Source organism: Plectropomus leopardus, chromosome 2 (genome assembly GCF_026936395.1).
Source record: "Plectropomus leopardus strain MGB_pleo_1.0 chromosome 2, ASM2693639v1, whole genome shotgun sequence".
Classification (NCBI taxonomy): domain Eukaryota; kingdom Metazoa; phylum Chordata; class Actinopteri; order Perciformes; family Serranidae; genus Plectropomus; species Plectropomus leopardus.
In genome coordinates, this window is record NC_142177.1 from 3,119,166 (window position 1) to 3,146,035 (window position 26,870).

At 40.0% G+C, this 26,870-nt stretch overlaps 1 protein-coding gene and 1 gene segment (V, D, J or C); both read left to right on the plus strand.

Annotated features, from left to right (window-relative positions):
• Nucleotides 1-424: 424 nt before the first annotated feature.
• On the plus strand, nucleotides 425-14,545 carry LOC121963604 (immunoglobulin heavy constant epsilon-like). The segment is given in 7 exon segments: nucleotides 425-1,003; nucleotides 1,160-1,498; nucleotides 4,618-4,950; nucleotides 6,514-6,633; nucleotides 7,999-8,334; nucleotides 11,564-11,881; nucleotides 13,669-14,545. Coding segments are annotated over 7 exon segments (1,857 nt in total).
• A 373-nt stretch (nucleotides 14,546-14,918) lies between these two features.
• Nucleotides 14,919-26,870, plus strand: part of serinc3 (serine incorporator 3) — a 35,162-nt gene continuing 23,210 nt past the window's right edge. Inside the window, exons 1-3 of the mRNA XM_088083002.1 lie at nucleotides 14,919-15,199; nucleotides 23,526-23,687; nucleotides 25,906-26,099. Of these exons, the coding sequence (XP_087939128.1) occupies nucleotides 15,161-15,199; nucleotides 23,526-23,687; nucleotides 25,906-26,099 (395 nt within the window). The 5' untranslated portion in view covers nucleotides 14,919-15,160. The remainder of the gene's footprint in view (nucleotides 15,200-23,525; nucleotides 23,688-25,905; nucleotides 26,100-26,870) is intronic.

Here is a 26,870-nt window from a genome sequence, read left to right on the forward strand (position 1 = left end):
GTTACTTTTAATCTACAGACACTGTACAGTCATACAGGACGGTAAGTGTCCACAGCTCTGTGTATGGTGGCCCTAAGCATCAAAACACTACATATAAAAACATTTCAGAAAACAATACATTCAGTTTAACAAAGCATTTCAGAAAACAAAATAACATTTCAGCAGTTCAGAAATGAAAACATTTGGTGAGACTCACACCAGAACATGTAGGTTCTATTGGGCAATGATTCCTTGTTGCTGATTGGATGCACTGTCTGTCAGTCTCTAGGTTGGATGGATTTGTGTAAACTTCAAGTAATATTTTTGAAATGTTGATAAAACACAATTGCAAGATGAGTGTATTTTCATTGAGTGATGTAATGTGACAATACTATGACTTTTTTCAACTTAAAAAAAATTCTACGGCAGCCTAACTTGGACAAACATGTTTTATTTGCTGCCAGATCCGTTCTAGGCATGCATGGTCAAACTAGCTAGTGCTGTTTTCAGTCAAAGACAGATCAGAGCTTGAGGAAGAAGAAGAAAACCATTGTGAAAATATCACATGTATTTATTATTCCTTCAGGTGGTTCAGTGTTGTTTAGAGGAATGTTATTTTTGCCTATGGTTAGGGTTTTGCATGCGCAGACCGGATCAGGCAGGTGGCACAGATCTGATGCTGACAGGCGTTTTTGAGCACATGCATTCCTGCAGGTTGCATGGATCAGTGGAGGAGGTGCCAGCCACAGGTCAGAGTCCAACAACAGCACAACATGATTAAAAAGTACTGTGCAGCCAGGTGAATGTTTACCAGCCAAGCCCTGTTCACCTGTGACTCAACCACCATGTAACCCTCAGTCCTGGGAATCTGTCTGAACTGTGAAACACGGCAACTGCTGCATCAAGGCTTACTTTCATAATTACTTTAGCATGTTCTGAAACCGCGAGATCTGAGTCCAAATGGAGCACCTGCACAACCTAAAAACCATGATTAAAGTCATGGTTATTGTTTTGCACTATGGAGGTAAGTGTCAAGGATTTGATCTTTTCATTGTTTTGGTATGAAGTTGTGAAGGAGAGCACTGTGTTTGTCTTTTGCACACTTTATTGTATTAATTGTTTGTTTTTTTTGCAAACTCGCAAACTGTTCTAATTCAGTCGATCCCTTCTGTGTTTGCAGGTTCCTCAGCGGACTCGACAAGGAAGCTCAGTGTCTTGGTGGGTGCAGATGTGACCCTCAGCTGCCTGTTTGATAAATTGTCCAGGCGGGTGGAGTGGAGTGCTTTCACCATTGAGTGGAACGTGGTGGACAGACGCGCAGAGAAGAGCATTGTGTACACTATCGAGGATGGCAGAGCGCATGTGAGCAGAGCGGGCTCTGACGTGGATAAAAAGCAGCTGCTAAAAGGTGATGCGTCTCTGCAGCTTCGTAATGTGACTGTGGGAGATGAGGGGCTGTACACCTGCAGAATCATCACACCTGTGGTCTACACCGAAACCACCTCACTGGAAGTACTGGGTAATCCTCTTTCTATTCCTACGGTGTCAAATACTGTCACTCAACACGTGCTGCTGATTTAGAAACATTAGGTTCGTTCGAGCTGAACTGCGCCTCGCCTGGACAGCGGACGAGAGCAGTCGGCCGAAGCAGGAGGCGGTGAAAAATAGCTGCGATCAAGTCGGACAGTTTTCTGACTCCTCCAGCACCCTTCAGTCTGTGCAGGGAGTCACAGAAGCACCCACATCCTGTTAGATTGGATCCCTATTCATTCAGATCGTATCAGATCCGTTTATCAGTCTGTTTACAGTCTCCAATTATTGTATTGATGGACAATGTTAACATTCCGAATATTATACAGGCGATCTGTGATTTCTGTTCATGGTTCAGCCTTCATTTACATGATCTAATGTATATCAGCATTATGTCATTTTGTGCTGTTTATAAATCTGCTGAGTGGTTCTGTCACCCTCAAACTACATCAATATATCAAAACCATCATTACAACTCTCAGATCAGTCAGACAGCCTATGGTCAGGGCCTCAAATCTGTACACATTATTTTAAGAATCCTCACATCACACTTAGACTAGCGACCACAAGTTGTGCTGTTTAATCATTAATCCTTATTACCTTCCTTCCTTCTTCAAAATAATTAAAATACTATATAATAGACTGTATAGTTTATGATGAATGTTTTTAATCTTTGTGACTGCAAAACATCATCATAAGTCACAACATGTGCTCTGTAACGGAAAAACCTTCAAATAAGACAAATCAATTCCAAATCTCTGAAATTCAACAGAAATAAAAAGTTTATCTGACATGTTATATTGGTGAGTCAACATCTGAACCTGATCAGCTGAGAGCCAGGTGTTAGCATGGATGTATTAGGGCATTAGCAGTAAGTGGAGAGCAACTGCGTGGCCTGGCTCTAAAATATGCTGCCCTCTTGAAATCACAAGATTATCGCTGTCCTCTTTTGCATGAATGCATGAAGTCAGAGCAAGTTGGGCTAGTATATATGGTCGTTTGATGCTAGAATGGATCGTCCAGAGGGAGGTGGGCAGAATCTCCGCTGCATGTCATCAAATGCTTACACTGGAGCCAACCAATCACAGCAGCGTGTAGTTTCCGGCAGATTTTTTAACGTGGAGGACTTCAAGCTTTCTCTAACTGTGAGATTCATATAGTAACTACATAGACTGCACTTGTGCTAATCAAATGTTGAAAGATTCAGCCTGAATGTCCAGACCTCTTTTTAAATCAGCTCAAACGCAGTTCCACCATCGTGTCACAAAACATAGGCTACATTTGTTTAATTTGTTCAGTTTAAGCTGTCAGAAACATGATATTAAGAGTTGAATGTGCTGCATGTACGAGGAGCTACCCATAGCACAATGATGAGTGTCTCTGCCTCAGAAATGAATGATACTGGTCAGTATTTACTCAGGTAATCTAGCTTGTTAGTTACAATTTGAGGCAGCGTTACTTGGTGAATTCCATTGGACTACTTTACACTTGTATTTCATTAAATTTCAGTGGGAAATATCGTATGTTCTGCTACAGTAGATTCATTTGGCATTAATTTAGTCACTTTTCATTGAGATTTAACTCTGCAGTTATCAAATTTCTGACAGAGAGTGCAGTCAGATAACCTAGAGTTAACCTAACGTGACATTTCCTGGCTTATGTCTAACGTTAACTAGCAAGAAATCAGTTGTTCACTGTTAATTTCTTCGAGTCACACTTGTGAACGGGAATGATGCAGACGGATCATAGACTGTATGTAAAGACCTATAAGACTGATAAACTGACAAAATCTGCCAGAAACTGCACGCTGCTGTGATTGGTTGATTCCGCTGTGAACATATGATAACATGCAGTGGAGATCCCGCCCACCTGCCTCCGGACAATCCATTCTAGCATCAACCACTAGGGTCGGACTGGGTCGGACTGGGTTGGACACAAATCTAACCGGCGTGCATTGCTTTTCAATCGCCAGTGACTGGTTCTGCGCAGAGCTGGGTAGGCTCAAACTGACTTAATGTCAGAGGCTTAGTAAGAGTCAGGGGCCTTTCTAGAGTTTGAGGCCTCTTATTGACCCTTAAAAACTGTATTTTTAAAAAAAATTTCATTCAGAATTCATTTACTAGAGTTGTAAAAAACAAAAAAGTTAAATTATGTATTAATGTAGTACATGTACATTAACAATGTACATTAATTAGAATACAAGTATGAACAGATAATTAGATCGGGGGATTTTTTAGATAATAAGGGACTGTTTGTTGCTTATAGTTGGGGGGGGGGTATCAAATAATTACAGTAAAACAGAAATTATTGTTAGCTTTTAAAACTCCCAACAGTCCTTATCATGTGCATGTCAAACACTTCTGTCAAAAAAAGTAACTAAATAGAAGCTTGAACTATTGATATTTTATCAAAACTACTTTATTCTACATCTTGTTCTAGTGTCTAGTTTTTAAAATGTAACAACTTATTTATCTATCTATTCTTCTGTTCTTATTTTTGAAAAATATATACAGCCTAAAATTAAGATCCAGGGCTATTTGTAAAACTTTCAGATATGAAACCTCAGGCCAACAGGCCTAACAATGCCACAGAGTTTTTCTGAACCAGCTTAGAAAAAATACAAATTGTCTTTTAGTAAATGAGATATCAGATTTGTGGTATGGAGGCTGCATTGTGCCACCAGAATTATCTTTGCTGTTAATTTATATCCAATTCTTTATTTGTAATTTCTACCTGTTATGTGTTACAGTTGTGGTTTTGGCATTTTGTTCATTTTACTAAGTTAAAATTTTTTCCATGTAAACATGGACATCCATTGCAAAGCGGCAATATTTGACGACTTGGGATGAGAGCATGATATCTGGCTCTTTAGCTAATAAGTTCCCCATTACAGCATGTCCACTAAAGTTAGCTAGTGGCTAACTGCTGCAGTGTCATTTATTGGAGTTGTTGCCGAAGTGAAGTTTGGTCTCAAAAAGAGCAGTACAGCGGAAGTCTTCTGTCCTGTGAGGTTTGCATTGTAAGGTGCATGAATGCATGTTGTATAATTTCGGTTTTAACAGCCTACATAAAAATATTTAAATGTGCTGTGTTTGACCTTTTTCCTAGCTCGGCCTTCAGTGTTTCTCCCAGAGAAGGCAGCAGTGATGGAGGGGGAGGAGAAGACTATACAGTGTGACATCACAGGTTTCTATCCGGAGAAGATGGCAGTGACATGGCACATCCAAAATGGCTCCCACACTGTCCATGCAGGCGCAAGCCATGTCTCCCGAGTCTGCACTGAAATGGCCATCCACAATCCAGATGGCACCTACAGTATTCGCAGTGGCATAACACTGCACTCCTCTGCAGTGAAGGATGAAGAGGTGCGAATCATCTGCCAGGTGGAGCACCAGACCTACAGCCGGCCGTACAACAGATCTGTTACGCTCAATGTCCAGGGTAGGATTTCTTTTTTTTCTTTCTGTCATTCTTTAAAGGGACAGTTCACCCCCAAAAATCAAAACTACACCCGCCAACTGTATCACTGTGCAAAATAAAGTGCGCATCTACACATGGATGAGAGGCTCCTGCTTGCAACTGCAAGACAAGTAGGGACTTTTTTGGCGAGCTAATCAGCTGAGCTGTAACATGCGGTGATGCATGCTCCTTCTGTACAGTGGATAGAAAGTAATTCCTACATGAAACTGCTCACGACAAGGTCTGTGGATTATCCTGAGTAACTGGGTCATAATTTCTGGAAAAAGACAAGGCTGTCAAATTTTAGTCTCTTAGGCACTTGGTAGTTTGGCTTAGGGGATGGAGCAGGTCGTCCACTAATCAGAGGTGTTGGCGGTTTTGATCTGCAGCTCCTCCAGTCAACATGCCAAATTATCCTTGGGCAAGATACTGAACCCTAAATTGCTGCAGACGGCTGTTCCATCAGTATGTGATTGTGAATGAATGGTTAAAAACTGTGTACGGTAGCGTCGGCCACCAGTGTATGAATACGTAAATTGGTGAATGCGACTCTTAGTGTGTTATTTGAGTGGTTGATCAACTACTTTAGTGCTAAAGCCTACAAGTGCAGGTCAATTTGAGCACCACAAGCCAAGAGCCGTCTAGTTCCATTATACAGTCCCTTCAGGATTTCAGGATTTCGTGATTGCAACAATTAAATTCAGCCAGTACTTGTAAATTCTGTGAGACATTGCAATTTTGTTCAATCAGGGCTACTTTACCCCATATATGACTTTAAAGACATCTTATTTCATTTTTGAGCTGCACACAGCATATTGATGCGCTCAGCCTCTCTCCATTTCTGTTCATCGAGAGACTGCTGTAGCATGACGGGAGCTCTGTGCCTGGGACAGTAACACACACGGTGACAGGGGCAACTGCTGGCATCACACAGCTAACACCACTCAGTGGTTATTTGCAACAACAGTTGAGCCGCTTTGCTGTCAGTGTGAGAGACTGTCTCATAGTCAGATGTTAACCGCTGCCTGCCAGGCTTTTGCCTAGACAGCAAATATGACATGTAGTGATGAGATCACACTGTGCTGTGCTGACTCCTGCTGTCTGGCCAAAGAGGAGAATGGAGATGAGCCTCTCACAGAGATGGTCATCAGTGCTGCGAATTAACAACAAATAGATTCTAATTCTTTGGGAAATACATAGTAATAGGCTCCAGTTCCTATAAATAAAGCCTATAAACATCACAATTCTTTTAAGAAAAGCTGTCGTGAAATCAGGCATTTTAGGCTGCAACGATCACTAATACAGCCAGCGAAATCCTGGAGGTACTGATAATATTGAAGAGAAGGCAGACATCTCCACAGCCGATATCTTCAAAACTCGCCAACTTTCACCAAAGCTTTCTACATTGAGACATAGCAAGAATAAAAATATGCATTTTTGATTTTGGGGTGAACTGTTTCTTAAAACTCTGAACTACAGTCACTATACTGAAACATATATTTATGAACATGTTCTCATAATATGGATCTCTCAAATCCCCTGCAGCTCCATCACAGCCCCTTTACAGTGCTGTCACACTGATAGCTGTCACCAGCATCACCAGTCTACTGCTGGTCACCTCAATCATTGGAAGTGCTTTGCTTCTCTACAGGTACTTTGGCAAAGGTACGTGTCAATGTGAACAAAGTGCAGTTTGCTGTATTATCTCCATCAGGTGTTAGCCACCTAAACAACACTAGAGTAAGATCTGTTGACGGTGAAGGCTTCAATTTGACACCTGTATAATGTTTCATTCAAGGCTGACTCATAATCAGAATGTCTAGATCATTGATACTTAATTTACGGCCCATGGACCAAATCTAGCCCCTGATAGGGTGCAGGGTGGCCCCCGCACCATATTCTAATTCACAATAAAAAATAAAGTGAATTATACTGGGAATTGTTTTTGTACTTTTAGTATACATAAGGTACCAGAGTGCATAAAAAGCATCAAATAGAGCTTGTTTATCACCCCTCCAGACCCCTGACAGAGACCCTAATCTCCTAAAATTCTGGAAATATCCTGAAATCCTGGAAACGTCCTACAATCCAAGAAATGTCCTAAAAGCTTAAAAATGTATTAAAATCCTTAAAATGTCCTAAAATCCAAGGAAAATGCCTAAATCCTAGAAATGTCCTAAAATTCTAGAAATGTTGTAAAATCCTAGAAATGTGCAATAGTTTCGAAAAGGTGCTAAGATCTCAGAAACGTCCTCAAACCCGAGAAATGTCCTAAAATCCTAGAAATGTGAAAAAATCTTGGAAAAGTCCAAAAATCCTAGAAACATCCTAAAATCCGAGAAATATTCAAAAACCCAAGAAATATCCTAAAATCCTTAAAAAAAATCCTAAAATCCTAGAAATGTGGTGAAGTCCTAAGTACATGCTAAAATCTTAGAAATGCCCAAAAACCCAGGAAACACCCTAAAATCTCAGAAATGTCCTAAAACCAGAGACATTCTCTAAAATCCCAGAAAATTCCTAAAATTTCGAGAAGTGTTGTAAAATCCTAAAAACATCCTACAATGCTTGTCATGTTCTAAAATCCTAAAATAATAATAAAAATAATAATAATAATAAAAATAATAAACTTTATTTGTATACCACCTTTAATACAAGGAATGCAGCTCAACGTGCTTTACAAGAAAGAAATTACATGCACCAAGTGCTTCACATCAAAACACATAGAAGACAAAAAGACATAATAAAACCTGCACATAAAAATAAAATAAAATCAGAATAAAATACATAGAATGCATCTTCAAATGGATTAAATCCACTTGATTATACTAGTAAAAGTAAGATGAAATAATGATAAAAATTTAGTGCACAAAATGCATAAAAATGTCCTTAAATCCTAGAAACGTGTGGGCCTGCTGTAACTGGCCCCTGGCCTCCTATAATTTTGCAAAAGTGGCCTCCAAACAAATCAAATGGAGCATCCCTGCACTAGACTGTGCAATAACATGCAATTTTTCTCTCTCTCCACAGCTCCACCAAGTGTCTCTGAAATCAGCAAACCCAGCATCGTGTTGGCTGAGTCGCACAGTGATCTCAAATGCACCATCAGAGGAGCCAGACTGCAGGAGCTCAAGGTGAAATGGTTCAGGTTAAGAAGCAGCGCAGACTCAGTGCTCCAGTCAGAATGTGAGTCTCTGTTGGTCAGTGAGGATCTGAGTGAACAGGCGTGTCTCCAGTCAGATGGCACTCACCACACATCTGTCCTGACCGTGTGTCTCACTGTCACTGAAGACCTGACTGAATACCAGTGTGTGGTGCTGTGCAGGGGCAAGAGCATCAGCAGACAGACCACAGTCCAGGTCAAAGGTGAGTAAGTGCAGCTTCATCTCACTGTGTTGTGTTTTCTGTAACAATTACAACAGATCACCTGTTCTTGAACAGTCTGTCCAGCTATTGAGTCATTGAGTCTGATGTTTGAGAGTTGCTGGTCTTACTGCCAATGTTTTGGTGACCCCTGACCTTTTGCTCAGGGCTACCAGCAGGTCAAACCTTCCCTTTGATGAGCACGTTGGTCCATGGCGAGGTATTCTGAAATATAATGTTTTGTGTTGATGAATAATCCACAGCCCTTTTAGAAAGGTGCGGAGTAAAAGTATCGCTTTTCCTACAAAATATTATTGTTATATTATGTCCGTGAATCAACCATTTTAACCCCTTAGGGCCCACTTTCATATCACACTAACTTGTATCGCTCTGTGCACAAATTGCTTCACCTTAACCTTCTTTTCCGCTTATCCGGGGTCGCGTCGCGGGGACAGCTGCCTAAGCAGGGAAGCCCAGACTTCCCTCTCCCCGGCCACTTCGTCCAGCTCTTTCCAGGGGATTACAAGGTGTTCCCAGGCAAGCCGAGAGACATAGTCTCTCCAGCGTGTCCTGGGTCTTCCCCGGGGTCTCCTACCGGTGGGACGTGCCCTGAACACCTCACCAGGGAGGCGTCCTGGAGGCATCCTAATTAGATGCCCGAGCCACCTCATCTGGCTCTTCTCAAGGCGGAGGAGCAGCGGCTCTACTCCGAGCTCCTCCCGGATGACCGAGCTCCCCCTATCTCTAAGGGAGAGCCCAGCCACCCTACGGAGGAAACTCATTTTGGCCGCTTGTACCCGCGATCTTGTTCTTTCGGTCACTACCCAAAGCTCGTGACCATAGGTGAGGGTATCAACCGGTAAATCAAGAGCTTTGCCTTTCGGCTCAGCTCCCTCTTCATCACGACAGATCGGTGCAGAGTCGCAATACTGCAGACGCCGCACCGATCCGCCTGTCGATCTCCCGCTCCATCCTTCCCTCACTCGTGAACAAGACCCCGAGGTACTTAAACTCCTCCACCTGGGGCAGGATCTGAGGTCACTCTACCGTTCCCGGCTGAGAACCTTTGCCTCGGATTTGGAGGTGCTGATTCTCATCCCAGCCGCTTCACACCCGGCTGTGAACGGAACAAACAAAATGAATTATACTTCTACACTAACACTTTTTTTTTGTTTGTGCACTGTGACTTTTCTTACATTTTATCCCACCAGGAAATTAAGAAAAGAGAAATTTAAGAGAATATTGCTGCATGAGGCCCATTGTGCAGTGCAATAAAAACATCATTTTAAAAGTATTCTGTCCAGTCATTGACTTTAAATTGCAGAATTAATGTACAGAATTAGATTGATATCTAAGTTACTCAGTACCACAAAAGCACACTTATTTTCTGCTGCCAGCAGGTGGCATTGTCTCACTTGCCCAATTTGAAACATTGCCTTTATGAGCAACCCTGTCACAGTGCCATGTCGTTTTTTGCTTTTGTTTTGACATATTGTTTTTATGAAATTATTGATTAATGCCACTTTAAAGTCACCTGGTCTGGACTGATAAGTCACAGAAAGCTATAAATATGAAATATGCATGTATATAAATACATAAAGCAAGTTATATTAGATATGTTTTTAATACAGATCAGGCTAACTAACTTCATTATATCATTTACCACAAACAGTGAGATTTTATGTGAAATTGAAGGAACACTAAGAACATATCAGCTGTATTATCTTTACATAACGCTAGTTCTATCTTGGAAGACCTTAAGCAGCTTAGTTATATTTTCAGTATAGATATGAAGGAATATGTACTATGAAGATATTATATTGTATCGAGATATGAGACTATATATTGTTTTATATATTGGATATTGTTATATTGTGATATGGAATAAATTAGTTTTTTTTCCTGATTTTAAATGTTGCATTACAGTAAAGTGATGCATTTTTCTCAACTTATCAGACAGTTCGACTTATTTTACTACTTGCCTTTACCCACTTAGTCATTATATCTACATGACTACTTGTTATTATTAATCAAAAATGGAATTGTGTTGATATTTTTACAGAGTACCAATAGTCATTTCTATATATATATATATATATATATATATATATATATATATATATATATATATATATATATATTGAAGGAGTTTTTCTCTGTTGGAGCTGTAGGCAGAAAAAACTCTCACCCTCCAGGGGGTGAGTGCTATGTTCAGAATTCTTAAAAGACCAAGATATCGTAAATGAATGAATGTCCACAAGTAGAATTTTAGTTCAAACTCTTTAGTGAATCTTTTCAGCAAGCAATGAGCAGTTACAGAGCTCTGGATCAGAAATGCTTCGCCCTAGCCGATAACAAACGTTAGTCAGCCTGCATTCTGACAAACTGTCTTTCCCCGATCCAGTGTTTTTCATACTATTACAAACAAGGAAATGTACAAGGGTGCGATGTCCTCTTCTGATTGGCTCCTTTCGTCTTCCACCTCCTCTTTCTGACTCTGTCCTTGGGTATGACCTGAAACTAAACACATACACTCTACTCTACTGCATATCTTACTTCTGCATTTAATGGCTGCTTTCTTACAATGTTCTAATAAGGAGTTGTTTTGACAGTGTTTTGTGCTTATCTTGTCTAGGACAGATGTCTACATTTTACCTCTCCCTAACCACGTTGTGAGACTGTCCTTCAGCTCTACACACAATGTTCTTATTGTACATCCCGTTCTCTGCACACTTTGTTCTTTTCATGACACTCCTGAATGACTAATACTTTGAGCACAATAAAGCATACCATTTCTAGCGCAAGTTTTAACATAATTACTGATAGTACATTCTTACAAAAACATAGTAATTAAATCTTAACTGAGTAAAGCCTTAAGGGCTCAGCCCTATAGCAACAGCATCATAATACAAAAGATAATACAACAACAACTATATATATATATATATATATATATATATACACACATATATATATATATATATATATACACACACATATATATATATATATACACACACACACACACACACACACACACATATATATATATATATATATATATGAATGACTATTATATATTATATTATATATTATATATCATCTATTGAGATATAGCCTTAAGATATTGCAGTATCATTTTTAGCCCATATCGCCCAGCCCTAATAGGCACTGTAGTGTTTTGATTATCTCCTGTGAATAACTCCTCTCCTCTCACCTCACACACCTGCAGTGGAGCCGTCTTTCCTCCAGATCTCCAGCATCCCTCAGATCCCCAAGGTGGAGAGGCTGCTGGTCCTCTGCTGTCGGGTGGAGAACTTTTACCCCCAGGACATTGACCTGGAGTGGTCCAGGAACGATGGGGAGCAAGTCGGCACTGTCACACTCTTTGGACCTTTCTCTGACCACAATCGCCTATACAGCATGTGGAGTAAGATCCAGCTGGTCATGGCCAGAGAGGACGAGAGGGCCGTCTACACCTGCAGAGTCTACCACTCCAGCTTCCCTGCTCCAGGTTACAGAGATGTGCTGTACCACATCAACACTCAAGGTAGCAGCACCAAACGTCCCAGGTCTCTGGGCTCAACCTTCTGTCACTCTTTGGGGGTCAAAATATCCCACCTGGGCAGTGTCCGTTTAGCTTCTGTTTGAGACAAATTGACCTTTCAACCAAGTCCAATATTCAGTAAGAGATGTTCAGAGCAATGGACAGAGTACACAGAATGTTTGCTGAGGGCAGGCGGGAGGGGAAGTGGATGTGTTGAAGAAAGTCTGGATACAGCACAGAGGCAGAGCCCTGTTCACTCCTGTGAGTTGCTCATTGGCACATGAAGGAAAAAAATCTTTTTTTCTGGGTATAGAATACCCAGATCTATGGGCCCTTTGAGGATGTGCACTAGAGACTAATGATGGCCGAGCGCAGCCAAGCAGGTAGCATCTGCCACTTTAGTGCTTCATTAGCTTGAATGGTGGTCTAAAAAATTCAATTTTGCAGCTCTTTTAGATTTTCCAAATGTTATCAAACTAGATGGCATAAATATTGATAATGACATGAATTGTTTCGTGGTGGTTTTGATGCTCGCAAAAAATTATTCACTGATTTACAGATGTCTTTTTCCCAATGTAAGTCATTAGGGAAAAATCTTTCTGGGCCAGTGGGCGTCACGTGACTGACTCAGACGGTTTAGTTCCACTTTTGGCCAGGATGTAAAATTTTCATCACAGCCTGGTGCACCTCCTGGGGGCTTGGAGGGAAGCTGGATGGGTCTAAAAAGCACAAGGTTTAACTGGGGGACTGATGTTTCTGCCCTGTGTGAAACTACAGCGTTGGCTTTTTTTGCCATGTCAGTCATTGCGTGAGTCAACCATCTTTTCCAAACCCTAACCAAGTACTTTTGTTGCCTAAATTTGACCGCTGACCCCTTTTGTCAGCAGTTAAATTTGTTTGGTCCCTTTTGCGTCAAGATTCAATGCAAAAGGCTGCCCGCAGTGTCATTCTAAAAATGCATAAGGCTTCTGTTCAAGCATCAATATATGTATGACATGTTTGGATGAGATGTTGCTGAGCTTATTAAGGAGTCACAAGAGTTTTTGTCATTGTCATGTGTTTCTCCAACACGTTCTCATCCCAACATATTACATATCCTGGCTTTGTCAGTAGACTTTCAGTCTACATTGTACTTTGGGCATCTTTCTGTGTCTACTGTTAATGTTCCAGGATGCCACAACTGTAACCAGGATATCAACAAAAGCATGTGGCAACCAACGCCAGGACGAGTGATCGGTGGAAGTTTGTTGGACCGATCCACCACCCGTCCTGCTTGCCCTATAGGGACCTTCTTGCTCCTTATATTAAGTTGTTACCAGCAGCATTTTAACCTTACGCCGTGCAGTGGCGTATCTTACTGCTGCGTGTGGTGCCGTCTGGCTAGCCAGTGGTGCATCGTAAGACTGCAAAAGGTTCCGTCTGGCTTCATGTTTAATGCACTTTTTCAGACGGCAGTATGGAACGCCTTTCGTTGTTTGCTTCTGCAAAATACAAAATGACATTACAGCCTGAACAGTTCATGTTAGATGATTTCTAAGAACACTGCAGTTTTGTTTAAGATTGCAGAGTGTTGTATGAACACGAAAATGAATCCATTCCCCCTAAAATGTAAGAGTAGATATGCAGTCTCCCCTCTAATAAGATGAAAAGTAAAATCACATAACCCTTGTCCACCTGCTTGTATTTCCTCCACATTGATGCCAAAATTCATGTGACCATTTCTTCATGTCAGATTTCAGCACATTCAGTAACAACCTTTAACATGTTTGATGTCATGTGTGTGTGAACAGGAACTCCTCCGAATGTGATGTTCATCGACTGTGAACCACTGTGTCCTGTGATGAATGAAGAGTGCACGCTGCACCTGTGTGTCAAAGACTTCTGTCCCGAGGACGTGTCAGTGACTTGGACTAAAGACGGAGAGACAGTTCTCTCCGATGTCTTTAACACTCCCCCGAGCCTGAACATCAACGGCCTCTACTCCATGTTCAGTTTTCTCAAGCTCACACCCGACAAGGACAACCAGGGCTCCCAGTTCAGGTGCCGGGTGGCCCACAGCGCCCTGAGGGAGCCTGAGGAGAGACTCTTCACTCTGCCTGCTGCAAACAACAACCGACTGCTAATCGACGGCTGCTGATCGACGGCTGCTGATCGACGGCTGCTGATCGACGGCTGCTGATGTCCCCACTGTGGAAACTCTGCTATTTCAAGCTGCTGTAGTTTGATTTGTGCAAGTTTGGATGCAGATCACGAAAATGTTACGGCTCAAAACTGAAGTGGAGGTGAAACTCATCAGAGTTCTCTTCAGAGCCAGACTCCATTGTTATTTTTTTTTTTTTTTAGCAAAAGTACATGTCTGGGCATACGAGTGGATAAATGAGACTTGGCTTGTACTCCACAAGTAGTTTTGCTGTTGTTAATCGTGGTCCACAATCAATCAATAAAACAATATGTTTGCCGTTTTCCAAGGAGGACTGCAAGAAAAACAAATATTTCTTTGTGAATTCAAGGTTACCCGGCATGACCAACTGATCTGTAAACTGTCATTTTGTGGGTGAAGTGTTCCTTTAACCCTGTGAAACCTGGATCACTCTTGTGCTGCATTCCAGCGCCTTTCACAAGTATTTAAACCTCTGAAAACTGAGTAAATTTGATTTCTTTCAAAAACATGGGTAAAAAGCGATGATGAACTTTACAAAAAATATCCTGCAAATTGCAAGAAATTAGTAGATTTAGATTTTTTTTTTTTTTTTTACAAAAAAGGCTAGGGAAAATGTCCAGAGAGTTGTTATTATTATTATTATTATTATTATTATTATTATTATTATTATTATTATTATTATCATCAATTATTAGTTGAAATCAGACAAGAGAAGATAGAAAAGGGGTGTTGACCTATGAATTGTTGTGGATAAAGAATTTCCCCTTGGAAAAAACATGGATCTACTATAAAAAACAAACAAACCAACAGTAACAGTTCCATGCGCAACAGGTCGTGTCGTAATGACGTAATCCAGCATGACGTCCTCACACACGTACTGAGCGGAAAAAAAATCATAACTGTCGCTCACGAGCTCAAACTGACCGCTCAGAGCACTAGTGTTCAGGTTTCCTGGTTCACACTGAGCTGTCTTCACTGTTTGTGTTCCGTCCTGTCCGGTTGTCTCACACTTTATCCACCTGTCAGTGTTTGAAATCCATCCTGGAGGGACAGAGCAGAGGGACCGGGAGGAAGAACGCGGATTTACCGACTGCCCGTTTCTGTACGGAAACCGGGAAGACATGGGAGCGGTGCTGGGGGCTTTTTCACTCGCCAGCTGGGTGAGTTCTAACACGGCCAGTATGAATGAGTCTGTGTCATTTATTACCACATTATTTTACATTGATGGAAAATGTGGGATACGATGACGTGATGGAGAGTAACGAGCAACAGGTAGTGTAGCTCTACAGTAAGGAATACCGCTTTCCACCAAACTCTACTCAAATATCTGCTGTTTTAAGTCCTCCTCTCCACAACACAGGACAGCGTCTCAGAGCGGTACTTTAGCTCGTGACTGGACTTTATTAACGACTTCTGTACAAATTAGTGTTTTATGCTAAAATATCCCGTTATTAAATCGTTTCACTCTGTTTTAGGAAAAAACCGAAAAAACAGGAGGCCGAACTCTATTTAAATATTTGCCGTTTTGATTGCGACATTGTTCTCTTTTCCTTACATTTCAGCAGAGATGAAATATAAGTTTTCGTTTCTGTTTTCACAAAGGTTGTTCTGCTGACTTGGTGACTGACTTACTGAATCCTCTGTGCTCCAGTAACATGTTCCAGTTTAGCCTTTAGCTAATCTGCTAATGTTCGTTGAAAAAGCGTCTGTTGTGGAGTTTTCTAACACGAGGGACAGTAGAAAAGCCCACAGCAAAGCAGTGAATCATAACACACTTAGTCATCTGCTTACTCGTGATAAATTGGATTATCTCGGCTTTGTTGCTCAGTTGTATGAGCACAACACGCACCATATTCAGAAATACTGTCAACATATGCATGCAGAAGATGATAACAGCATGGATTAATGTAGGGCAACAGCATGTAGGAAGACGATCCATATCAGAGAAGGGACTGTGCGTTATTTATGACAGGGGAGGGGGTGGTGCAAAATGGGGGAGGCTCTTCAAATAGTGTTTAGGCACTGGGGCGGGAGTTTTACAGTAAGTTTCTTGATTGAGCTTAGGGGAGGAACATTCAACTTAAATTGGTCGTATTTTGTATTTACTTTAAATAAATCAGAACTTTGAGCAATTAAAATGGTCCACCACTACCTATATTTGCTTATTGTGATATCATTTTTTTTGAGTATCTTCACACCCTTCATATCCCTAAAATCTTTGCAACCAAAGCTTAAAGGATATGTAAGTTTATAAACCATAATAATTTTTAAGTATTAAAATGGTGTAATTAAAAAGCAAAAAACAAAAATCCGGCATGTTTTTTTCACCAGATTTTACAAAGTAAAAAACAAAACACACTGAGCCAAGAGATTTTTGAGGCTGTCTGTGTGGTATAGAGCAGTATATGGGATATATGGCATAAATAATGATGTTTTTTTTAAATAATGCGCAGTAATGTGGTATGCAATGTTTTCATTTTAATTTTATTGTTGGCCATTGTTGTTTTTTTTATAACACCACCTTTTAAAATCATAGGATTTCACAGTCACATTCTCCAGGCCTTTTAAAGGCACAGAATTAGTAAAAATCTTTGGAAGTTTTGGAAAAGTCATGGAATTTTGTTGTGTGTAATGAAACTGTTTCAGTAATATTTTGTGGATAACCTTCCATGCGATGTTACATAAGGTCAAAATATTTTCTGTTGCTGTCAATGCGATGTAGAGCTATTACGCGTCGCTGTGACCTTTTTTTGTTTGTTTGTTTTTTACCATCACATACGTTTCTTCATTTTCTTCCTGCGTTCCATCTCCCCATAATCAGCTGGAAGTATGTTTGCAGAGAGTTTGAGTCTGATATGTTTATGAAAAACGCTGGGCGAGTAGGGCAAGAAAAAACACAATGATAATAATACATTTTATTTATAAAGCGCTTTTATAGGAACTCAAAGACACTGTACAAAGTAAAAAAGCAGCATAAATGTAATAACATATCACACAAATGCCCAGCAAACAAATCAACAACAAACAAACAAACAAAACGATCACACATTAAAAGCCTGTTTAAAAAGGTGAGTTTTTAGAAAGGATTTAATTTGGATTTTGCTGTGTCGGTGCAGTCTTGAATATGTATGAGAATGACTTCCAGAGTGAGGGGGCAGTGATGGAGAAGGCTCTGCCCCCCAGGGTTTGGTGCTTGGTTCTGTGCGATGGAGAGGGGAGGTTGGCGTTGGAAGAGCGGAGGCTGTGGGGAGGAGTGTGAAGGTGAAGGAGGTCAGTGAGATAGGAAGGGGCCTGTTGATTGAGGGCTTTGTGCGTGAGGAGCAGAATTTTGAATTGGATGCGGTAGGGCATGGGGAGCCAGTGGAGATTTTGAAGGACAGGGGTGATGTGGTCATGGGTGGGGGTGGGGGTGGGGGTGTGGGTGAGGAGGTGTGCAGCAGAGTTTTGGATATATTGAAGTTTATTGAGAACTTTGGAAGATGTACTGTAGATGATGCTATTGCAGTAGTTAAGTCTGGATGTGATAAAGGAGTGGATAAGGGTTTCAGAAGCAGAGAAAGGGAGTAATGGATGAATGCGGGCTATGTTTTTCAGGGTGAAAGAAGGCGGTTCTAGTGAGCTGGGTGACATGTTGTTCAAAGGTGAGGTGACTTTCAAATATGATACCAAAGTTATGGATATGATGGGAGAGTGATAAGAAAAAACATGTATCATGAGTCCTGGAAAGTCATGGAAAGGTTTTGAAATTTTGTCCGTCAAACTGTGTTGAAACCCTGTATATTGGCTGTTATTGTAAAGTATTTATATAAACACCAAGGCCTATTCCATCATGTATTTGTGTACATGATAGACCTTTATTTGTCCATCTTTGTTGCCCTAGTTCCAAGCTGTTGTGTCTATTTAATGTGACATTTAGAGCAATGCAAAAATCGAGTCAGATTCCTTGAATGTGTGCACACACTTGGCCATAAAAGTGATAATGCTTCAGATTTCACTCAGTATTAGGACAAATAAGTAAGTCTTGTATATGAATGAAAGGCTTAAGGTACCGAACAGCACATACTACAGACTTCACTCATTTGATCTATTTATCTATTAACTGAACAACATTGTGACTTATTCAAAAATGCAAAAAAGATCTCAATATGTGTTGGATTTATGGTGATTTTGAAACAGAAAAGGAACAAATCCTCATACATCCAAAAGTGTAACCAGCAAATGTTTGGGATTTTTACTTGATGAATAAATAAAATAATTAAATACACCCCTTTCAGTAGAGGACTGTCAACGCCTGCATGAAGCTCAAGCTAAATAAAGGCCATGTCTCTGTGGATTGTCATCTAATAATCAAATTTCCTTTTTTTAATTTGGTTTGGGTCAGGAGGGGAGCGTGGCCTGGCGGGTCATGTGCTGGCTGCGTGTTATCTGGCACACGTTACCGTGGCCTAGTCTATGGTTGGACTAAGCTGACCTTGTCTGGCAGGGGTATTAACTTGTTGTCAATCTTCCGGGCCTCCTTATCTCTAGACTGTTCTCAGAAACAGAGAGACATCTGAAGTAATGTAGTTAGTGCTTTTTTGTCCATGAGTACACAGGCTGTTATAGCAGGTCAATGAGCTGTGCCTGTTTTTCACTGAAGTGAAATGCACTGAAAATAGGCCAATAATAGTCCTCTTTAAAGGCTCTCACTCAGATATACTATATATGTGAAAGAGCACATTAGTCCAGTTTCAGCTGCTCTGCACTGGCTTCCTGCAACATTTTTGATTTTAAGGTCCTTCTCCTCACATACAAAGCCCTTAATGGGCTAGGACCAAGTTACATCGCTAACTCTCTTGTTCCTTACTCACCTTCACGAACACTGCGATCATCTGCAGCTAGTTTATTGAAGGTTCCCAAAAACAGCCAAAAGAAAACTGGGGATGCAGCGTTTGTGGGTTACACCCCAAAACCTTGCTAAATATTTTTAAAAGAAAACAAAAAAATTTATCTTTTTAAGTTAGCCTTTAACTAGCCTTTAAGTGGCTTTAACTTGCGTACTGCTGCACATCTTTAAGATGTTGTATTTTCCTTAATTCTATGCATTTTATATACTCTATTTGCTTATTTTCAAATGATGTCATTGGGTTTTATTTCATTTATTTTATTTTCCATTTTATGTTATGCATTCTGTGAACTTAAGTTTTATCCTTATTTTATCTTACTTTTACTAGTATTATCAAGTGGATTTATCCATTTGAAGATGCATTCTATGTATTCTATTCTGATCTTATCTTATTTTTACATGCAGGTTTTATTATGTCTTTTTGTTTTTTATGTCTTTTGTGAAGCACTTGGTCCATGTAATTTCTTTCTTGTAAAGCATGTTGCATTTCTTGTATGAAAGGTGCTGTACAAAAAAAGTTTATAATTATTATCATCATTATTATATACTGCTCTGTCATACAATACATGTTTTTCCATATTTCAAAGGTCTTTTCTGGAATCAGAATGAGTAGTTATTGCAATTTAAAACCCTGTTTTGGCCGTTATAGAAAGGCATAACATTGTATTTACCACCACTACTGTGGAGTCAGAGATTACAATCATTGTGGAGCTCGCAGCCTTACAACAAGGCCCAACAGCTCTTTAAATCCTATTTACGCTGTCTTTCATTTCCTAATGCCCATTTATGTCTTATGTAAAGCTTTTAGAGTCACCTTGTTGTTCTGAAAAAGTACTCCACAAATAAACTTGCTTTACCATATTACATAGCCACTGAAGTTCAACCCTTACGGACTGTTTGGCGCATTTTACGTGCTTTTCATTATTTATTTTTTGATAATTTTGGCTGTGTTCATGCATATGCCATACATTTTGGCAAGATTTTGTATTTTTGTTTAATCTTGGAATTTGCAGTTCAGCTCCTACAATAAGTCTAAAGTACACTGTGGAAACTAAATTGTTACATTCATACTGTTAAGTGCAAAAAATTCTCCATTGAAACCCATTCAAGCAGCAATTTTAGATCCTGCAGCCACCAAAGCATAAAACATGCATTGTATTATTTCTGTGTGTCATTCTGACTGTCATCAGCAAAAACAGTCTACCTAGCATGTAGTGTATTGAATATATATATATATATATATATATATATATATATATATATATAAGGGCCCTGTGATAGTCTGGCGACCTGTCCAGGGTGTACCCCACCTTCCGCCCGCTGACAGCTGGGATTAGCTCCAGCCCCCCCGCGAACCTTGCGAGTGGAACCCAAGTGGTTCGTACAATGAATGAATGAATATATATATAGGTATAGGTTAAAAATTAGATTAATTGTCTTTGAATAGTGGAGTATTTCCTTCATCGATATTCTGCTTCCAGCATTCAGTTTGTCAATCACTCGTTTCTTTTCTCAACTGCCCTGTTTTCAGATGCTCTCAGATCCAAACAGGCTTCTTGAATATACTAAATATGAATAAGGTGATCATACCAAAACATACCTATAAATACTGATCCCATTTCATTATTATTGATGTGTTTTTGAAAAACTGTTTTGCATCCTTTATTTGCTGTGATCGCAATTCACACGACCAAAAGAAATACTGTTTTGGACTGCACATAAAATACAGTATATGGCATCTGAGTTAATTATGGATTTATTATAAAAATCTTTAAAAAGTTTTGTCTTTTCGGGGCATATTTCTGTCCCTTTCTCCAGTGGAGATTGTACAAGCAGCCTGTCAGAGTTTCAGCCAATAAAACAGAAAACTGAAGAGAACATCTTGTCCATAGAGAGAGTGCATTTCCTCCTACTCATCCCCAGTCTGATCATCATTTCATCCTGTAACCTTGACGCCTACAGCTGACAGGCAACACGAGTCTTCATTGTGCATTTCTGCATCCTGTGGGAATCTTTCTCACCCTGTCAATGAAAAACTCTTTTGTACTCCATGGACGAGCTCTGCAGATGAACCATACGATGTTGGTAGATTAGTTCAAGAAAGGCCAAATGGGTTCAACAATGAGTTTTCTGTCATGATCAATCAGATTTAGCATACCTACAAGCAGAGAAAAGCCATTAACCTCAGCCTCCTGCTAGTAACAGAACAACACGGGAATATCTCTTATGCTCTCAAATCTCTCGCTGCTCCTCATACTCTCATACTTTACCAAGAAAGGACACCACCAAATCTGCGTTTACAACTAGAACAGAATACAATTCCTAAAGAAAATGTTCATGCGCTTGATGTTGAAATGTAGCAATTGAATTATTTGAAATAAATCATAGACTGTATCTAGAGATCATCTCTGCTCCAGTTGAATAACTCCCGAGTTCGCCACATGATGCCATTGGGCCCAAAAAGACTTGATCCCATTGGTTTACATTTTGAAGGAGATGTCTGTAAATCACTTTTTTTTTGAGGGGCGTCACAATCCCCACAAGATGGCTTATTTCCCTTGCTGGATTTTTTGCCATTTGGTCCAATATCATTCGGAAAGTCTATAGAGCTTGTTCAAGTTAGCAGAGTGTTAAACTGTAAGCTGCTGGCTCGGCTGGTCTCTAGTCTCTGGTGCGCCTGCTCCATGGGCCCAATGATGCTGATGCAGCGCCGATCATCTGGGCAATTTAAAATTCCCACCCATATGCCCATCTGACCAATCGTTAGCAGTGCCATTGATCGCAACACACCAATGGACACACAGTTGTCAGTCATTACTTCAGACCTTTAATAGCATCAAATCAATAATTTAAAGAACATTTATCAGAAAAATAAACAGTTGAACAAGCATCAGGGTGATGAGAAATACTTGAAATGACAGAAAGCATCCTTGGGAAAGATGCATTTGGGCGTGCTCTTTGAGTTTTTAGTTTGACCCATGACCTATGCGCTAACACAGAGGGGGTAGGGCTTATAACCTTATACTGCAGCTAGCCACCATGTGGTGATTGCGATATTTCGGCTTCACTTTTGAGGAGCTGTCATGTCATCCATCTTTATAATACTTTACTTTGTTTAATGCTGAAACAGCTGGAGTTGCTGTTGAAGTGGCATTAAAAATACAAGAAGCTGTTGAATTAGAAATTTAAATAAAATAAGCTGACATCAGTTGCGTGTAGGTAATAAATTTAGTGGTTGGCTGAAAGTGTCATTTGAAGTGGAAATACTTTAAGAAACTGATACTAGTTTAAGTGTATAAATTGAGAGATGATGTCAGAGGAAGGGTCAGCTGAAGTGTCGGCTGTAGTGGGAGTAATCAGAGCTGTCGGAGTTAGCTGGGTATGAGCAGAGGAAGTACGAGTTTGACAAGCTGAAAAAGTTTTTTGTTGTTGCTGTTAAAATGTGAAGGCGTGAACCCTGAAAGGGTTTAATCAAAGTGTTCATCAAAGTGTAACCACTGAAATGCCAGTTGACGTGTGAGTGGTGCAAGCGGTTGCATTTTCATTCCAAGATTAAACGATGAAAGGAGTTTAAGAGGGGGGTCCATAATGAGTCTACTAGTTGTTTTAATGTTGCTACCTTTGCCAGCAGGCACCACAAATACCAGTCTGTTTAACCTATTATTATTGTTTGTATTGATTCATGCAATTGCCTTCACTTAATTAAAATGCTGTTGCAATGATTAGGTATGTTTCCTAAAGTTTTCTTTCCCTAAAGAATATTGTTTTTTTAGTAGATTTGTTTATTTGGTAAATTGTTGTCATGTTTTGTAGGATGATGATGCAGTGGTCATAGTGCATGGTGAAAAGTGCCACACATTCAGAGGAATAGGAATTACTTACTTAAAAATGCAATTACAAATGTCAAATGAGTCTCATAATATACACAATACTTTTTCGGACCATTTTGAACCTTGTGGATTAAGTCGCACTTATTTTGACTGTTTGCGAAGTGTTATTATGTTTTCAGTTTGTCTATATGTTCACCCTTTTTCATGAATGTAAAATCTCAAGAACACCTTTGAGATATCTCTTCAAATTTGGCACAAACGTACAGCTGAACTGGACTGAAGTAACTGATTAGATTTTACTGATCACAGGTCAAAGATCAAGGTCACTATGGCCTCGTCTGTCTTATTCTTGTGAATGCAATATCTATGTATAGGAATTTCTTCAAATTTGGCACAAACCTTCACTTTGACTTATGGATGAACTGAGCAGATTTTGGTGGTCAAGGGCTAATGTCACTGTGACATCACACAACATGTTTTTGTCCAAAACCCAAGAATTCGCTGCCTTATCTATGACAAAATTAACTAGTCCACAACGCTAGTCTAAATGTAAACTTCCTTTGAAATGTCAGGGAAATTAGCTGTTAGAAACATCCTTAGCTGAACGGTTACTTAATCAAATCATACAGGACACCTGTTTGGAAGCGTCTGCATTTGTTTATGTTCTTGTGCCTTTCTGCACAATTGTTTGTTTATGATTGCAGTTTTTACTGTAGCTCTTTCTCATTTCACATGCAGATGTAGAAATGTATATTTTTGGTTTGTCCCCAGGTGCCGTGCCTGTGCAGCAGTGCAACCTGTCTGATGTGCAGCTGCTGTCCAAGCACCAGGAACTCCACGGTGACCAGGGTCATCTATGCCTCCATCTTGCTGCTGGGGACCATCGTGGCTTGCATCATGCTGTCGCCCGGAGTGGATCAGCAGCTAAAAAGGGTACGAGTAAACCGTGGGAGTACAGTGAATGTAAACATAGAACAGACATTCCTATTCACAGAAACACTCTATCCTTGTGTCAAACACACATTAGATAGTAATCATACGTGTGATGAAATTCACTGAAATCACTGACACTAAAAAACCCCGTTGTTATATTTAGGCAACAAAAGCACATTGCAGGCAACCAGCGATGGGACCTTAAAGCATCACAGTCAGATGGGATGCGAACACCGACCTCCTGTGCAAAAAACTACTAACAACACAAATACTATTTACCTAGAATATACAGCTATCCAAAAAAAATCACCAAAAAAACAGTATATATACTATCATTGACATGTAGAAAAATAGAAAAATATCAGCTTAATTGACAAACATCAGGTAATCAAACTGACACCAACCAGCGGTGTATCATGCTGCCGCCGAAGGTGCTGTCCAGCTTTCCGGTGGCATATCTTAACACTGCAAAGGTTCTGTCTGGCCACGTTCTAACGTTCAGGATCTTATGCCAAAATCACTCCAAAAGTGGTGGTATCTTGTGATTTTGGAATGAGAATGGGCTGATATTTCCTATATGTGTGAGCGGTTGTCAGTTGTTCAAGGTGTGCCACCTCGCCATCAGTATTTTTATTTGCCATTTTTTCTTGATTAAAATAAAATGCCCATGGCATTGTAATTATGTCCTGCTTTGTTTGAGCAGCAGTCCTTATTGATCTTACTATCAAAGAAAATAAAGAAAAGTATTTCTAAAAATTGATCAAATTTGAGAGGCTGTAGCCTTTGCCATTTTTTGCCTAATAATTGCTTAAACAATGAAAGCAATTCTGCTGTTGTCATATTCCATCTGCAGGGTGATTCAGTGCATGTATTGCCATAAGAAAACTGCTGCATCTAAAACATTGCCCCATTGTCAAGTATATGTTGTATGACAGGATGTGTTTGTGGTAGTGGTACGAATTTCTTACGTTCTATTTTGAAGCCACAGCAATTTTCTGACTGTGTTTCCATTTAGCTTTGTTTTGACCACACCACCATCATGGCCTCTTTTTTAATATTAGCATCTGCATCTGTGGCCTCAATGGTAAATTTTACAACAATCGTGCCATTTTTCTCTCTGAGTTTATTATATCGGGAGGTGAGACACTTTGGCCTAAGTCTGCTCTCAATAAGGTATGCAAAGAACACAGGAACACGCTCACTGACAGTGTTCAGTTGTTACTTTGCGTTAGATGTCTTTTAGTGTAATAAATTCAGGTACATACCAGACTTGACTTATAGTGCAACTTTGGTATTTTTCAACATGGACCCTATTTTCCCATGAGTTTATATACAAGTAAATAGTCAGAAAAATAGTTTCTGAAACTGGCCCAGCACTGAATGAGAGGGCTGAAGCTGGGAATCACGAAACAGGCTCCAATGTAACACTTGAAACGTTTGTTCATCATCAGTTTACATGCACTGGAGGGCTTGTTTTTTGCAACTGACGGGCTCAGATTGTTATTCCAAGTGTCTGACAACATAATGGAAAGGATCCCCATAGAGACAGATCTTTTGTTAAAGAGTAAGATCTTTTCTTTCTAACCAGACCCCGAAATTGCTAATGCCAAACCCACTAGACTCCATTTAAATAAACAGTAATTTTGGAGTGTTTAGAGCCAGCATATTTTCACATCTTATTGGGTGAAATAAGGGTTTATTTCCACCAAAGCAGAGTTTGTGATTGTTGAGACAGTGGAGACACGAGCCAAGACAGCTTCTGTGAATTTTATTTTGTTTCTATCGACTTTGAATGAAGTGTGTTTCATAGTGATTCAGTTACTGTTTATTAAACTGGAGTTTGTTGGGTTTGGCAATAGAGATTTTGGGGCTGTTTCATCTACACAAAAATGATCCTATTCGTTGACAACCTTATGTCAGTTGGAAATGCAAGCACTTTTAGAGGATTTAGATTGACTGTGCACAAATGCCCCAACCTGTTTTGCAGCTGCCAGATGCAGAAAACATAGTGCAATCATGACATAACCTGGCAATTAAAATTCTGAAGATTAATGAATGTTTTATATTTATGATTAGGACTGATGTTGGTTAAACAATAAACTCATGAAAGCTTGATTTTGAAAAGCGCATCTTATGCACAGAACAATACAAGTGTGTGTGATATTAAAGCGAGCCCTAAGGGTTAATCTAAAATGTGACTTCCTGTGATTTGCTGTAGATCCCTGGTTTCTGTGAAGACGGAGCTGGCTCTTCTATCCCCAGCCTGCGGGCTGACGTCAACTGTGAAATGTTTGTGGGCTATAAGGCAGTGTACCGCATCTGCTTTGGCATGAGTATGTGGTTCCTGGGGTTTTCCATTCTGATGATTAACATCAAGAACAGCAGAGACCCCCGTGCAGCCATTCACAATGGGTAAGCACTGCAAAAACACCTGCAACACATGCTCTTAATGACCAACACTTCGCAGTGAAAGGTGGGTTTTGAGCACACTGTTTAATATGTGTCTAACTATCATTTATCTGGGATGCTTAAGCGTGCTTCTATTTTGAAAGCTATCAGCCTCAAGACTCAGCGACTTAAGGCCCGGAACGCTTTTTACTGTTGATTGAAACAAAAAGAACTTTGTCTCTCTTTGTCCTCTCACTAGGTCAGAGGTTTAATAAGTTACACAACCTATCATTCAGCTCATGGCCTTTGTCCTGCACACAGTGCCGGAACTAGATCATTCAGCCCCATACACTCATCTGACCAGTCATGAGCTGTGCTATTGATGGCGAGCACACTGATTTTCCCAAATAGCTGTCAATCATGTTGCCAAAACCCCTTTTTTATAGCATGCAGGAGAAAGCTGGATGGCTTTTCATTGCGGCCGTCACCTATTCTTGGAGTTCTATTCATGATTATGAAGTACACAGTAACCACATCCTTCCTCTGCTGATCACTGAGCAGCTCAGTATTTTTGTACCTTGTTAAATCTAGTAGTCTGTAATTTTGTTGTTGTCTCAAAATGGGTTGCACCAAAAAGGATTGATTTAATCTAAGATTAGCTTTAATCATAGTTTAGTAAAACTAGCTTTAAAATAAGTGAATTCAGATGTAAACTCAGCATTAAAAATAAACCGTGGTTTAGTAAAAACCAAGTTTATTTCTTTAAACTGAATTTAAACTGTGTTTAGTCAATAT